Here is a 15942-nt window from a genome sequence, read left to right as displayed (position 1 = left end):
AAATGTTTGTTCATCTTGTATTTTTATTTCCTCTGAATATTTTATAAGAAGAATAATTGTATGATTTACAGCAAGAACAAAGCATATGTTAAAGATTTAAGGATTGTGTGTGTGTGTGTGTGTGTGTGCTAGTTTTTTTTTTTTTGTCAACTTGGCACAAGCTAGAGTCATCTGAGAAGAAGGAACCTCAATTGAGAAGATGCCTCCCTCAGACTGGCCTGTCGGCAAGTCTCAGGTACCCAGCGCACTGTGGGTGGTGCCGCATCTGGGCAGGTAGGTGGCCCTAGGTTATCTGAGAAAGCAGACTGAGCAAGTCATGGGAGCAAACCAGTGAGTAGCATTCTTCCCTGGCCTCCCCTTTAGCTCCTGCCTTGATGTTGCCTTAAGCCCCCGTCCAGACTTTCCTGGATGATGAACTACAAGCTGTGAGGTGAAATAAACTCTCAGGCTGGTTTCAGTCACTGTGCTTATCACAGCAATAGATAGCAAACAAGGACCGGATGCGTTTCGGGGAACTGGACCCAGGGCAAGTGCTCACCCGACCCATCTCCTAGTTCTCCTGAATAGCTTTGTGCTAAGGTGTATATGTGTAAAAGCAGACACAATTTTAAATATTATACATACATACATACATACATATATGGTCAGTACTGTCAAACTGTCTTCCAGTAAGCTTGTTTCCATTATGAAAACTGAAACATTTAAGCCCTGGCTCAAAAGATGCAGAGAATGGGAGAGAACTCCCCAAGTGGGGAGAAGGCACTGTCTTCACAGAGATCAGAAGGCAGCTGTCCAGAACCAACCCCCCCATCCCAGTACGTTCTTCTGTTCTAAATCCACCTTCAAGATCTCCAGTGAGTGTCAGTGATCCTTCAAATCCATGACTTGGACTTAATCCCTGAATTCATATGTTAATGGTATTTGCAGACAGGGTCTTCGAGCAGTAGTAAGGATTGGATGACGTCACAGGGTTGGCACTAGTGGCTTTATCAGAGAAGGGAGGGGACACTAACATCTTCATCCCGTCTCACCATATGATATGACGTCCTCTGAGTGTTACAATTCATCAAGGCCCTGACCACACACACTTGCAGCAGTGGCTAAACCAGGCCATTGGCCTTCCCAGCCTCCAAACTTCTAGTCTTTATAAACTTCCTGGTCTCGGGCATTTTGTTATAGCACCAGAAAATGAACAAAAGCATCCTCCCACACACATTCATTCGGGATTTCATAGGATGTCACTCCTCAGTCATAATCTAAATGTCAAACTTACACCTATAAGACTTGTCCTTTCTGCTTCGAGCGCATGAAGGCACCTACCCCGTTGTCCTCTCCCTCTCTAGACCCAGGAAGGACACAAAACCAACGGATTTGTATTCTGAATTAGCGTTTGCTTCTGTTCAGTGGTCCCACCCAGACCGATCTCTTGCTCACATCTTGCGGTCACCGGTTTTGCTAAGACGAAAGGGTCTCCTTGTCCTTTCTAGTGTGTCTTCTAGACTCTTTCGGTCAGTAGTGATAATAGTGCCCTCTTTGACTCTCTCTTCTTTCCCAGAGTCCATGGTGTAGTGCTGACCCTTCTCGGCAGGGGGCGGTACTCTTCCTTTGCTGCTCTGGACATCCACATAAGGCTCAGAAAAGTTAAATCTGATTTAAAACCACGTCTTGTTGCCGGCTTCGGGTACTGATATTTTCACTTCTCCATAGCGACAATAAAATTATTTCCGTTCACCTCCTATCTCCACCCAGGCCTAGAACTAGATTACCTGCTCCAGTCCCACACCCATCCCAGAACAGCTAGAGGACAGAGAAGCATCTCGCAACCATCCACTGGCAAAGACTTTACGATCTGTTTGGGTGGGCAAAGCAACGCACGTGAAACGCAGGGCAACCAGAACAGCATCCAATCCCGATTCGTGCGTCCCAGATGCAGCCGCAGAAAGAAAACAAGTGTTTGCGGAATTTGGTACCCAACGCTATTCAGCAGGCTGTCTGTCCTCTCATCTCCACCCCACTTTCTCTAGTGGCCTTCTCACCCCGCAGCCCTCAAAGTCCATCAAGCAGATGCTATGGATGGGCCCCGGGTTCCTGACCTGGCTCCCGAGACCCAAGCTGGTTACTATCGACTCTCCATCAGCATCTCCTGGGAGCACACAAGCGGGGATGAGCGAGGAGCCCAGGGGTGGGGGCTGCGAAGGACAGGCGGAGGGACGCGGCGAGGGGCGTTGGGAGCAGCGCCGGTCGGGGGCAGGGCGGGGAGGCGCCGCACGCAGCCAATCCCCAAGCAGCCCCCTCCACGGCCGCCGAAAGCCGAGCGGGGCGGGGGAGCCAGGCGGTGGCGGCGGCGGCAGCGGCGGCGACGGAGGCTGCCGTGGGGAGGGATGGAGAGGGGAGGGGGGAGCGGAGCCGAGCGGAGACAGCCGCGGCGCTGCAGAGCGGCTGGGGCGGCGGCGCGGCTCCCGGTGCTCCCCCCGGCGCGCGCCCCGAGTCGGTGAGGGCCGGGCCCCGGCGGACCCCGGAGCCATGGGCTGCATCGGCTCGCGGACTGTGGGTGGGTACGGCGGCCGGGCGCGGGTCAGGGGCAAGCTTGCCCGGGGGTTCTCCTCCGGCCCCCTCCCCCATCCCCATCCTCGCCCCTGGGGACCTCCCTCCGGGCTCGTCTGGCCCTGCCTCGCGCCTTCACTTTCCCTCCATCCGCTGTGGTCCCCCCCATCCTTCAGCCCTCGCGCCTCCAGGGCTTCCATCCCTCTCAGCTCGTTGCCTTCTCTCCATCGCCCTCCCGCAGGCGCGGTCCTTCCCCGATCGCCTCTCCACCAGCTTCCTTCTTTGCTCCGTCGCTGTTCCCTACTCCCGGTCGCCCCATCCCTCCATCCCCAGGCCATCCGCGTCTACTCCGCCGTGACCAGAACCTCCCGGGCGCCCCTTTTTCTGGAGCAGCCCCTCTTCTCAAACCCTCCTCCCCAGCCTCAGCCCTGACTTTCTTCCGCGCGCCCCCTCCCACCCTCACCCTCCACCTTCCCCTCCATATGGCATGTGTGTTTTGCCCCCAACCATTTCCCTCTTGGTAGCCTTTTTCCGTCGCTCCTGCCTCCCCCGATTTGCTTTGTTCACGTGCATTTTCCCTCTGGGGCGGGGGCGGGAAGAGCGTGTGCCACCGGGAGGGAACGGGTTCCTTGCCCGGAGGGAATGGGCTTGGGCCGGGGTGCTTGGGAAGAGCAGTGGACTCGGGGAGGAGCTAGAGGTTTGCGGTCCCGAGAGGGGTCGGGATTCCGCTTCCCAGAAGGGTGGGGTCCGCAAGGAACCCCTGGACCCTCCTGCACCTGTCAGCGGGGGCAGGCAGGGCAGGGCCGGCTCTTTATTTACCTTTGACAGGGGGAGGGAAGAAAGGCGCTTCCTTAACGGTCCTCTTCCTCCAGCCTCTGCCTTACTACCGCCCCCTTACTCCCACCCCCCACGCATCCATTCCGCTTTAGGGCTGAACCCATTAATACAGTCCTTTTCCAAACCCCCCAATTTTCCCCTTCCTAACTCCCAATTTCTCCCGCCTACACGCCCTAGTGACCTCAGGCTGAGAGAATAATTCGTATTATTATTACAAACAAACTCACTTTCCAGAAGCCTGATTTCTGAGAGCCAGTTTATTTCCATGGAGACCCTCCTCTGCCTTCACCTCTTTCCCTGTTCTCCTTCCCTCCATCCCCCCCCCTCTGACTCAGCTCCCCCTCTTTCTCAAAGGCCACCTCCCCTTCCTCCTCTTGCTCGACCTCCTCTCCCACTCCTCTCTGAGAGCTTTCTCTGCCTGTTCCATCACTACTAGGCTCAGTGTGCTCCTCTTTGACCTAGCCACAGGTCTGAGTCTCATGCACCTCATCAGTTCACAAGATCCCAAGAGAGAGCAGAACAACTTGGAGGGTATATGGAGAACTCTACCTCTCAGTTCCAAGGACCTCCATCCCCTTTGTTCTTTGCCACTTTCTATTGCTGCATGCCGGATGCCTCTTCATGCCGAAGACCCAGCCAGAATACTTTCAGAGAAGGGACCTATAATCCTAAATCCAAAAGGCAAAAGTTCATACACGCAATGGCTTTAGGTCAGATGGCTCAGGCTGCCACTTGATTCTCGGATCTCTCTGTAAATACTCAAGAAATTCTTCCCCAAGACTTCCAGAGGACACCCTGCATTCAGGTCAGGAGTCTTCCCTAGGTTCCTTACTCCACCACCAGTTCTCGGCGTCCCATCCACCTCCCCCATTGTCTTCGGTCGTCTCACCTTGAATTTCTGTTCTTTTAGCTCTGAAATTACAAAGTCCTCTTGTTTCCTATTCTTATGTCTGTCTCTCCTCTTGAATTCATTTTCTGTCCCCTGAGAGAATTGGGCTCAAAGTCTCCGTTGCATCTTCGAATTCTCTGGCTCCAGGGGAAACAGTCTCAGGTTCTTACCGATCACCTACCTTCATCCCCACCATATCTTTTTCCTGGTCAATTAAGTTCCCTGACTCTTAGGAAGCCCCAAGGGGGAAGCCACATTCCTCTCCTCCCTCAAATATCAAAGCCAGCTGCACAGTCAAGTAGCTTCCCCTAGAAAGCCGTGTCCTTGTTTGTAGGGCAGTTACTTGGTGAGAAGTCTGGATCCAATAAAGGCAGTCTCAAAGATTCCTCGGCACAGAATGGAAACAACCCAATCCCTGACCCCTCCCTCTCCATGTAAACAACACCAGAGAGGGCCAGGAAGCATTTTTTTTTTCCTAAGCGTGCTGTTCCCCATTGAGCTGAAAATGAGTGTTTTGTTTCACTTATTTCCCTCACCGGAAATTTATGGATGGTAAAGACATAGAAGGAAATGGGTAGCCAGAAGGCATGGCACTGGTGGGCAGGTGTGGAAGGGCTGGACCCTAGGCTCTGCCTCTTATGGGAAGGGAGCAAGCAGAGATCCAGGGGACTGAGGACAAGCAACTAACCCTCTGACTGCTTCAGGGAACGAAGTGATTGCAGTAGACTGGAAAGGCCTCAAGGATGTCGATCAGATCAACATGGATAGCACCAGCTCACTGCATGGCAGCAGCCTCCACCGACCTTCCACGGAGGTAAGGCTGGGTGCTTCAGAGACCCACCCACCAACTACAACAACTCCGCCCAAGTTCCTAGCTGCTTGACCATCTCATCATCCCATAAAGGCCCAAGGGGGAATTCTCTTCATAAGTTCTATGGCAACATCCCAACCACTCCTGTAGATGGAACAAACCACATCTTCCTGATTCCCAAAACACACATCCAATGCTACACAATGAGATCTTTCTCAGCCTCAGGAAGGTCTACCTCTCTGTGACTATCTGGAAGTCCCTCAGAAGAAGTCAGAATTGCACTTCTAGAGGTGCCCAGATACCATCCCCTCTCCTCTCTCCTACAGCAAACACGAACGGATTTCTCCTGGGATGGCATCAATGTGAGTGCAGCCACCTCTAGCCCTCCCCAATCTACCCTGACCCTCCTTTTCCTCCATCATCGGGACCCTTTACAGACAGGCTGCACGAGCCCTCCCCTGCTCTGCTGACCCCCAGTGTTCAGGGGTGTGCCTATATACGCCCTTGGTTTTCTTTGCCATTTGTCCCCTTGGGTATCCACCTTCCTGGGAACCAAAAACTCTATTCTATATTTAGAGCACCCTCCCAAGTCTTCTTATTCCTCTGTCCACTCTCTTACCTTCCCGGTCCTAGCTCTCCATGGAGGACACCACTTCCATCCTTCCGAAGCTTAAGCGAAACTCCAATGCCTATGGCATTGGGGCCCTGGCCAAGTCATCGTTCTCAGGTGAGACTCCAAACCTGGAAACAGGAATATTGGCAGGATCGTCTTCGTTTCCCTGCTTATCAAGATGTCTCAGAGTTTACGGGCACAACATCGGCATTTCTGTCAAGTCTCTCCTCTCCTGAGACTACCCCCTCAGGATACCAGGGGATACTTTCCCCAGTGGTTGGAATCCCATGGAACCTGGGTGGGGATGATGGGTGGATCTGCTCTGCATAGTGTGTGGTATCCTGAAGGATGTGGGTATTGTCTGACTCCATAGGGATCTCGAGAAGCATGAAGGACCACGTGACAAAGCCTACAGCCATGGGGCAAGGCCGGGTGGCCCACATGATCGAGTGGCAGGGCTGGGGGAAGGCCCCAACAATTCAGCCCCAACACAGCCATGAGGCTGTGCGCAGGGATACAGATGCTTACTCCGATCTCAGCGACGGCGAGAAGGAGGCACGTTTCCTAGCAGGTACTTGCATCCCAAGCCCTCAGATGATTCATTTTGTTTGTTTGTTTTGATGGTCAGAGGCTGACCCTCTAGTCTGCTTTCTTATGGAAAAACGGTCTCTTTGCATGCTGACCACGGGCTCATATTTTCTAACAGCCTTGATTTCAACTTTGTTTGTTTTTTGTTTTTGAACTGGTTAATCCTGATAAGTTCCCTCCAACATATTTTCACTATAGCCTTAGAAAACAGGGTGCCGATGAGATTTGTGAGGCCATGTGTCCCAGATGTTTCCTTTCCTTTAACATGGTACCATCTTTCCCCTGGCCTCTCTTAGTCTAGGGGAAAACACAGGGGCCTGGGACTTCAAATGACTCTGCTTATACCTGTTTCTAAAAATGAAAGAGGCCCCGGGGGTTTCTTCTAGCCATGCTCATCAACGTTTGATTTCTTGAATTGACTTAGTGGACTCGTGAGAGTGACAGCTAATGGATGGCTAAGGGGAGTGACCCTGGAAACGGTTTCGTTCTGATGACACTGGTATAGGTCTGATGGCGAGTGTGTGGTGTCCATACCAAGGTGAACCAATGCTGCTGGCAGCTCTTAGGACGATACCCAAGGAGAGGGGTAGGGCTGAAGAGAAGGACGTTTGTGTTGTTGGTATGGGCGGTGGGTGGTGGTGGAAGTCTGAGTGGGGCTGGAGGATAGACATGGAGGGCAGAGAGGGAGGACAAGGTAATAGCAATGGAGTTCAGCTTATTCATGGCTCTGACTAGACTAGGGACCCGCAATGCTCGCACCCTCGCTGTCATGCCCTCCCTTCTTCTAGTCCCTGGATAGAGTTGCTTATGCGACTGGGGACCCGCGTTTACCTGATGCTCCCTTGAGAATTCTTCATTAATTCTGAAACCTACTATCTGGATGCCTATATCCTAGGCCATCTGAATTTAAATTCAATTTATTTCTTTTAAAAAATTGTTTTATTTATGTTCACGTGTTTTTGCCTGCATGTGTTTATGTGTTCCACATGTATGTAAGAGACCCTGGAGATTAAGGGTGTTAGAACCCCCGAAGCTTGAGTTACGAGCTGTTGTGAACTGCCTGGTATGGGTGTTCAGAACCTAACTCAGGTACTCTGCTGGAGCAGTAAGCTTTTCCACTAAGCCATCTCTCTCACTCCAGGTTCAGATTCTAAAACCTCCAAAGACAAACTTCTGGAATTTCTAACTTTAATCTCTCAGGCTATTTCACCAGAGGAACACATCTTTTCCCCTAGGAATTCGATAAGTGTGACCTTTTGGAAAATCCCCCATGGTCTAGCCTTGCTTCAGAGTAAAAGAGTAGACACTGGCTACATGTGGTTATTGAGAATTTGGATTGTGACCCATCTCAATGAAGATGTACTATAAGGAAAGTACCAAACTGATTCAAAGACTTCACATGAAGAATGCAAAATACTTCATTAACAATGTTTATGTTGGTTGTATATGGAAAGAGAATCATATGTAGACTTAAACTTAAGATTTGTTATTAGAACTAATTCCACTTGTTTGTTTCATTTTCTTTCTTTCTTTCTTTCTTTCTTTCTTTCTTTCTTTCTTTCTTTCTTCTTATTTTTTTTTTAAAGATTTACTTATGTTTAGTGTTCTGCCTGCGTGTATTCCTTCAGGCCAGAAGAGGGCACCAGATCTCATTACAGGTGATTGTGAGCCATCATGTGGTTGCTGGGAATTGAACTCAGGACCTCTGGAAGAGCAGCCAGTGCTCTTACCTCTGAACCATCTCTGGAGCCCTCTGTTTTCTTTTCTTAAATGAGATGATACGTGGTTTATCTTGTACTTCCATTGAACCATGCTGCACCAGGATTCTCCACATCCCTTTCACGGGTCTAAGGGTTACACGAGGACTCTTCTGACAATTTCATTTCTTCTCATAGGTGTCATGGAACAGTTTGCTATTTCTGAGGCTACACTTATGGCCTGGTCTTCCATGGATGGTGAGGACATGAGTGTCAATTCTACCCAGGAGCCACTGGACTGCAACTACAGTGACAACTACCAGGAGCTGATGGAAAGTCAGGGTGAGGGATGCTTCTAGAGTCCAACCCTAAGCCTGGGGGGCTTCCCAGCAATTTAGGCTCCCTCTGTCCTTTTCTGTCCTTTTAGGACTTTTCTGTTTGTCTCAGCTTCTCCGGTGCCCCCATACCCATGTCATAAGCATAAGACAGGAGTCCTGTGAGCTCTTCTCACTGCCTGCGATATTCTGCGGTTCCTCCAACCTTGCTCACTCTCTTGACAGATGCACTAGCTCAAGCCCCCATGGACGGATGGCCTCACTCCTACGTGTCACAGGGGATGTACTGCCTGGGGTCATCAGATGCCTGGGAAGCGAGTGATCAGTCCCTCATTGCATCTCCAGCTACAGGATCCTATCTTGGCCCTGCATTTGATGACTCACAGCCCAGTCTGCATGACATAGGGCCTTCCCAACCTGCTTCAGGATACTCTGCTCAGGAGCCTCTACCTTTGTTGGGGGTAGACACTGACTGGGCGCCAGAGGTTGGTGGGGTGGACCTGGCCATGGGCTCTGTAGAGGAAGAGAAGAGACCACTGGCCCCTGAGGAGGAGGAGGATGCAGGATGCCGGGACCTGGAGTCGCTTTCCCCACGAGAAGACCCGGAGATGTCCACCGCGCTTAGCCGGAAGGTGTCCGATGTCACGTCCTCAGGTGTGCAGTCCTTTGATGAGGAGGAGGGTGACGCCAACAACTAACTTCTTCCCACCCCACTGACCTGAGGGGCATGGCTGCAACCCATACCCTCTCAAGCTCCGGCAGCACAGATGAAACCCCGGGCAGAAGACAGCAGGGAACCGCGAGCTTCCAGCCCTCACTCACCAGCCCGCTAGCACCCTGGAAAGTGAAGGACCGGCGGGGGGTTTTATCTAAGCTTGCACTCCAGAAACCATGGTTCCAGGAACTGAGACCCAGGCAATTAGGTGGCTGTGACCCTGGCAGGATGGTGGGAGATAAGCCATAGCTATGGTTCTTGGGTCCATGCCCAGGCGCGCCGTGCTGAACACCGAATCTCAGTTCTTACACCCCTGATTTCGTCTTCCAGGATCCTTGGCTGTGCTGTCTTGAATGCCTCCTTTCTCCATTTCACTCTTGCTTTCCTCATTCTGCTTTCTCTGGCCATGGCATCAGTGCTTCCCCGCTGTGGGGAGCAGGCCTCAGGGCGGTCCTTCTGTGTTTAGCATAGACAGCGTGCCCAATTCAGGCATTCTTTGGCTTCTGGGACCGGGAGCCGAGGACGAGACAGACATGGCAGCTGGGAATGACAGGGGTCACAGTATGATTCTTCATCCCAAAGCCTACTCAGAGGCAAGAGGGTCGCCACTGAGACAAAGGATAAACACAGCCACTTGAATGCCCTGTGGCTGGAAGGAGGACCTTAAGGATCTGGGAGAAGGCGCCATGGGGTTGGCTACCCCAGTTGTAGCTTCCCTTTCTGCCTTCTTCCACCCATGCCTGAGGAGGGTGAGTGGGAACCAGTCTCAGATTCTTGACCTTGGATTGCAGTGTCCCATCAACCGGGGGTACCACGAGGGCTGGGCCTCCCTCTACCCTCCCCTAATTCTCTGGAGCTGTTTACACTTTTCTCTTTGCCTTTTCTACATTTTTATAACTTCTTGGGGACTCAGGGTTGAGCAGAGCAGAGTGGGGAGTCTGGTGCTGTCACTGCCTTGGCTGGGCTGGTGGCTGAGGGCCAGGGTGGACATGGGATGCCTCTGCGTTTTTGTCGGCTGTTCCCTCCATCCATTGTTCCTTATGGGACTGGCTGTGGCGAGACATAAGCTTGCCCTCCCACACCTCCTTTGCCCTGCGATTCGGAGTGGACCGTGGGGACAGGGAGCAGCAACAAGTCGATGCAGTATTGCTGTGAATGGGCTGGAGCAGACGCAGCCTCAATCTGGCCCTTGGCATAAGCAGAGATGTGATAGGAGACGCCCAAGCTTGTCACCCTCTTTTTCTTCTTCCTCCTGTCTGTCTATGGCTCCAGTTCCAAGGCTTTGTGTCCTACTATAACTGTCAGGGGTCCCAAACTACTCCCTCACCCACAGGAACAGTGAGGCTCAGAGTTGGCGTGATTTTGTTCTTCCGTGACTCTGTCCTGCACCGTATTCATACACTGAAGTGGAACCAGAGTAGGTGTCCCCCATCCTTCAGGGGAGGGGATGCATAGGATCCTGGGGTCGGGCCATGGAGGAAACATGGGAGTAGACCTGGAGAGCCAAGGGAGGTGAATGGCCGCTCAGCTCATCTAACGCTGCCTGAATGGGAGAAGATACCTCGTGTTTGCTAGTGCTGTGGCTTAGCCTATCAGGACCTCATTTCTCGGACTAGGAAGGGCTAGCCTGCCAACCCTGGCAACTGCCCCTAACCCCTGGTCTCCTGTCCTAGCCCCCTGGGAATTTGCATGTTCAAGCTAACCTACTCCCAGGGTCTCTCTGCCTTGTCTATCCTCTCTGTCAACAAGTGTGTCTCATCTCAGTGCGCCCGCATTCTTCCCCCCAGGTGAAGGTGGACGTCGAGTCCAGAGAGTAGGTTCATTCACTTTGGTTCCCTTTTGCTCAGGGCCCTGAAGAGTTAGGAAGACTAAACTAAAGTAGCTTTCTTTACTCCTTCCATTCCTCAAGGAAGCCAAATGGTCCCCAATGAAAGACTACAAAAGACATGAAGGAGCCTTGTAGGGTCTGTACCTAGGCAGGGGCGTGGTTTCCCCAGGCTGCTGGCATACTGCCACAGAGGCTGGTGAGGCCCGCCCCACTCTGGAGAGAGAAGACTCAAGGAGCTGACCCAGGACCAAGTTGAACTCTTTTGGAGGGAGGGACCACCTCTCTGGTGCTGGGGCAGGGTGCATGGGGGTTTGCTTCTAGCCTACTTTAAGGGGAGGGGTGGGGCATGTGCAGGAAGAGGCTGTTAGGGGTGGGTGGGAAGGGTTGCTTTTCCTTTGGGGTTAAAGGCTGTGCAGCACGTGTTACAGCAGCTGGGGAGCAGGGCTGTTTTTTATATTCTTGTGAATGAAACTGCTCTTGCTGAATGATTTTTTTAGGGGGGGTACACTTTAATTTTCAATTGACTTTATTAAATGAAAATCCAAACTTTCCATTCCTTCCCTTCCATTGCCCTCCCCAGTTCACACACCTCCCTTCTTTTCCTTGTGCTAAGGAGGGAATCTTGAAGGATGAGTTCTTACCCTTTTATATCCCATACTCTGTCTTCCAGGTCTGAGGCATACCCATTTCTATGGTCAGTCTTAGCATGTTTGCTTAATGTGAAACTCACCCCAGGCCCAGGAAGGATTCTATGACATATATTACAGAGAGAATTCTATATAAATATATATAAGTATTATAGATTATATACACATGGGCATGGGTTTGGATGCCCCCTGCAAATTCTCCTACCTAGGCTTCAGTGTCTTTCTTGGCCTGAGGAGGTGGAAGGAACCCATGTTGCAGAAGGCCAGAGGCTGTGTTCAATGACACTAAACAGAATGTGGTGGCATCCTCTGAGTATGAGTGTCTTATTTGGGGGGATAGAGGAGACCTGGGCAAGGGGGGAGGGGCAGAAAAGCGGCTGTCTGAGGGCTCAGCTGCAGAACTAAAGCCTACAGTGAGGAAGGAAAAGCCCGTGAATGAAGCTGGGTGTCTACATGCTCAGAACACATGGCATCTCTTCCTGGGTGTAGCAGGCTAATGCTGTATAGTACAACTATCAAGTTCTTGGCTAACCAAGATGAGAGTCCTCTAGGGGAGGGGCAAACGAAAGCTTGCCACCCCAAGGGTACCCCCATGCCAGAAGACCCCAAGGAGCTACTATAAAGGACTGGAATCTGCATGACCCACTGCCGGTGCTTGGGGAGGAGCCCCAGCTAGAGTAGCTCCAAGGCAGAGACGACTGTTGGCAGGCTAAGCCAGCCATTGCAGTGGGAATGTGCATGTCCTAGGGGAAACCTGGAACTAGGGAGACAGCCTGGGATACAGGAAAGCATTCTGCTGCCGGGGTCAGACACACGCACTGGACCATGACACCCGCCTCGCCACATGGAGCCTTTGTCAACCTCTTTTCCAGGGAACTCCACTTGGTTCCCTGGAACCTAAGGTGGGCAGGCTTGGGGGCACGTTGTAAGGTGGTCAGTCCACAGTGCAATATTATGGTCCCACATCTCTTCCAATGTGGCACATCAATCGATCTGGACCACCATTCTCCTATTCCATGTGGAAACCGAAATCTAGACAGGCAGAGTCAGGATGGTACCCGAGCAACACTGGGGACTGTGGGAGGTGAGAGACTGATGGGGGCTGGACCTGCACAGCAGGAAACACGGGGGGTCTTCCAAGCATGGGGCCTTGAGCCCTGCCTGGAAATGGGGGAAGGCGTCTGATGGACCCAAATTCTTCCATGCCCAAGGTCAAGTTCTGCGTAAGATCATCACCATCACCTTTCACAGTGCGGGTAAGAATAAGACGAAGTGGGGGGGGGCTCCCCAACTTCAACACCCCTATCACACGCAAGCCCACTCTGTAACATGGGCCCCTGGTTCTGATGAAGAAAGTTTGGAAGGGGTTGTTCACAGAATCAGCTCATCTTCATCCTCCTCATCAGTGGACCGCAGGCTTGGGCCATGCAAAATGTCAGCCAGGTCCTCCTCTGGTCCTGGGCTTCCCACCATCTCCAGCTCCTCCAGCTCACCCTCCACTCTGGCTGGGGCCATGCAGGGAGGGACCTCTGGAGATGGAGGGGGTACAGGAGTCTCTGGCATGGTAGGAACTACGGCTTCTGCTCCAGGAGAAGCATCTCCACCCTCAGGCAGACCCCAGCCCTCTGTAGGAGGGGGTGGCACCCCAGGACTCTTCCGAGTTGAAGTTGTATTCCGGAAGCTGGCAAGAGGAGGGCGGAGCTGCACCCCAGATTTGGTGTGGCCCTCAATAGCTTTCTGTAGCTGGAGAGAAAGAGAAAGAGGTAAAGAGATAGACAACGGGGGGGGGGGGGGGGGGGGGGGAAGAAAGCAGATGGGGTTTCGATTTGACTGCATGGACTGGCTTCGTGGGAGCCTGGTTTGTTTGGATGCTCACCTTCCTAGACCTGGATGGAGGGGGGAGGACCTTGGACTTCCCTTGGGGCTGGGAACCCTGACTGCTCTTAGGACTGGAGAGGGAGGGGGAGGAGGGAGGGGGAGAGATATGGGAGGTGGGGAGGAGGTGGAAATTTTTAATAAATAAATAAAAATAAATAAAAAAGGAAAACATAAGCAAAGGTAAAAAAAGAAAGAAAGAAGATGGGAGGCAATGAAAAAAACACTGCACAAACCAGGAAGAAACAGAAAAGAAAAGAGTAGCAAGCAGGGGAGAAAGCCAAGACAGACAGGGAACAATCATGGGGACAGACAAAAAGACAAAGCTATTCCCACACATCAGAAGGAAGAGACTGCCAGCCTCCCTGAGAAAGACCCCAGAAACCCCTTTCCTCCTAGTGGTTGCTTCGTACCTACCACATATTCCCACACCCCTCCCCATAGCTCACCTAAACCCCACTCAACCAAACCAGACCACTGGGAGAAAACCACATGGGGTCCCTACTGGCTGGAGAACTATGTCCCTTAGAGGACTGTGATCACAGCATGCTTTGCAGTCTCTCCCTTGTTTATGTTCCCCGCCATGTCCCCTTCTCCTGGGTCCATTTCTCCTTCTCTCTCTCTGGTCAAGCGGGGCCTAGTCATCCTTACCTCTTCTAGTGCCAAGACACCTCTGAGCTTCCCCATGCTGGTCACATAGGCAAGATGGAGGCCAAGAAGTGAGAAGAGTGTATGAGTCTGATGGGGAAAGCGCAGGTCAGCATGTGCCCACTTCTGCCCTCCCTAAAGCCCTGAGCAGTCAGCAAGGGCTTGCCTTGTGCAGCGTTGTCTGCTCCACCAGCTGGAAGGGAGACTGGTCGATGCAGCAGCAGTCGAAGCACACAGGCTGGCTCAGCTGTTCCCGCTCCCAGGCCTCAATCTGTTGACAGAGTAGCACAGAGACCCCTTCAACTTCAGGAGCCCAGCTCTGTCCCACGGGAACCATCACAGACACTCTCGGTTGATAGGCACACCTTCTCCTCTCAGAGGGTCACAGCTTCCTTCTCCCCTGTACTCTGGCCTCAAGGTCCACCCTTCACCCTCAGGTGCCCAGAGTATGGGTCTTTCCTATAGTCTGTGTCTTCACACACTTCTGTCCAACCTTAACCGTGTGTCATATTGACCCTCTCATTCAGACACATCTTTTCTGTTCATTTATTCCTATCATACCTTGACGCTTTGTGAACCTTTGCTTTTCAGAAATGGCAGTTTATACTCAGCCTTCTGTTGGCCCTTCTGCCTGCTGGATAGACACCCATTGGTAGAGTTAAGGGGTGTCAACAGCTGGAGACGGAGGCAGCTAGCATCACCTCCTACGTGTAGAGCAGAGCGGCTCTCTGTTGACTGAGCAGACTCTCTGCACTGCTTGGTATTTAGTTGACTTGGACTGTTTATGTTTTGCTTGCTTTGTTTTTTAGTCTATTAACCAAATGATTAAGGCTCAAAGCCAGCTATCCTCTTGACTTATCTACAACCCAAGATGCCAGATAAGCCACTCTTTCCAGGACTCATCAATTAATCTAAGATGTTCTCCAGTCCTAGTGAATGATGTCACACTTCAATTTTCTTACTTTCTAAATCTGCACTCTAACCTGCAGAGAGTACCAGCAAAGGCTAGCTAGCTCCTAGTCCCAGGATTGAGTGCTGAGTCCACATTGAAGCTCCCTCAATGTTCTGTTGAAATTTCTGGACACAGCTATGCAGCCTCTAAACTCCCATGATCCTGGCTAAAGGGTTACAGGAAGCCTAACCAGTTCTTAGTATAAGAGGATGCTTGTCTGAAATGTTGCAAAGAGGATGGGACTTAGATAGGACCTGCTTTCTTGGTCCTTCTGAGGTCATCCCAGGCCTTCTCAGCTCCACCCCCTTTCCCAGTAACAAAAGTAGCAACATTTTCAGAGAACATTTGCCAAGCGCTTCATCTGTACCGGGCATAATTCTAATTCCTCTCCATGTCTTAGCTCATCGAATCCTCGTAACGGCTCTGCCTTCGTCTGCATTGTGCAGATGAAGTAGTAAGGACACACAGCGCTAAGTTTGACAGGGACTCCATAGGCAGCGATTGGTGGACTCTAGCATTTGTGTGCTGACCACATACTAGATATACCTCCAGCTTCTGTCCATGGAGAGGAAGATTATGTTGCTGTGTCTTAGGAAAAGTTAAACACCGGTTAGAAACTAGAGCTCTCACTATGTGACACTTAAATCATAGCAGGGACAGCAGGTGGATTCTTTTCACATTGACTGCTTTCTCTAATTTCTGTATTGACTCAATATGATTTTTTGTTAAAATCAATATCTTGATATAGTCAAGGTTGTCATCTTGCAAAATATAAGGAGTTTTTACGTTTGTTTGACTCTTGTCCTCAGAAATGTCTTCTCAATATCTATTTTGGGAAGATATACACTAGAAATATATAATCAGTCTTCTTTTTGTACCTAGATGTGCTTTATTTCTAATAGGCACATAATCATCATCTACCTGGCGTTCAGTCTTCATGGTACAGTAAGAAATGGTAACACA

At 51.3% G+C, this 15942-nt stretch overlaps 2 protein-coding genes across 2 annotated transcripts in view; one reads left to right on the top strand and one right to left on the bottom strand.

The window, feature by feature from the left end:
- Positions 1-2395: 2395 nt before the first annotated feature.
- Fam131b (family with sequence similarity 131 member B) lies at positions 2396-11809 on the top strand. Its single transcript, XM_085683530.2, has 7 exons — positions 2396-2551; positions 4975-5084; positions 5408-5443; positions 5715-5808; positions 6068-6265; positions 8178-8321; positions 8540-11809. Exons 1-7 carry the CDS (start codon positions 2524-2526, stop codon positions 9010-9012), a joined length of 1083 nt encoding a protein of 360 aa, XP_085539656.1. The 5' UTR covers positions 2396-2523; the 3' UTR covers positions 9013-11809.
- Clcn1 (chloride voltage-gated channel 1) overlaps positions 11366-15942 on the bottom strand; it is a 31100-nt gene continuing 26523 nt past the window's right edge. The window contains exons 21-23 of the mRNA XM_085683531.2: positions 14194-14298; positions 14031-14117; positions 11366-13247 (exon numbers count right to left, since the gene is read on the bottom strand). Coding sequence (XP_085539657.2) covers positions 12876-13247; positions 14031-14117; positions 14194-14298 — 564 coding nt within the window. The 3' untranslated portion in view covers positions 11366-12875. The remainder of the gene's footprint in view (positions 13248-14030; positions 14118-14193; positions 14299-15942) is intronic.

This window comes from Myodes glareolus, chromosome 25, assembly GCF_982192425.1.
Source record: "Myodes glareolus chromosome 25, mMyoGla1.1, whole genome shotgun sequence".
NCBI lineage: Eukaryota > Metazoa > Chordata > Mammalia > Rodentia > Cricetidae > Myodes > Myodes glareolus.
This window is presented reverse-complemented; position numbering and strand designations above follow the sequence as displayed.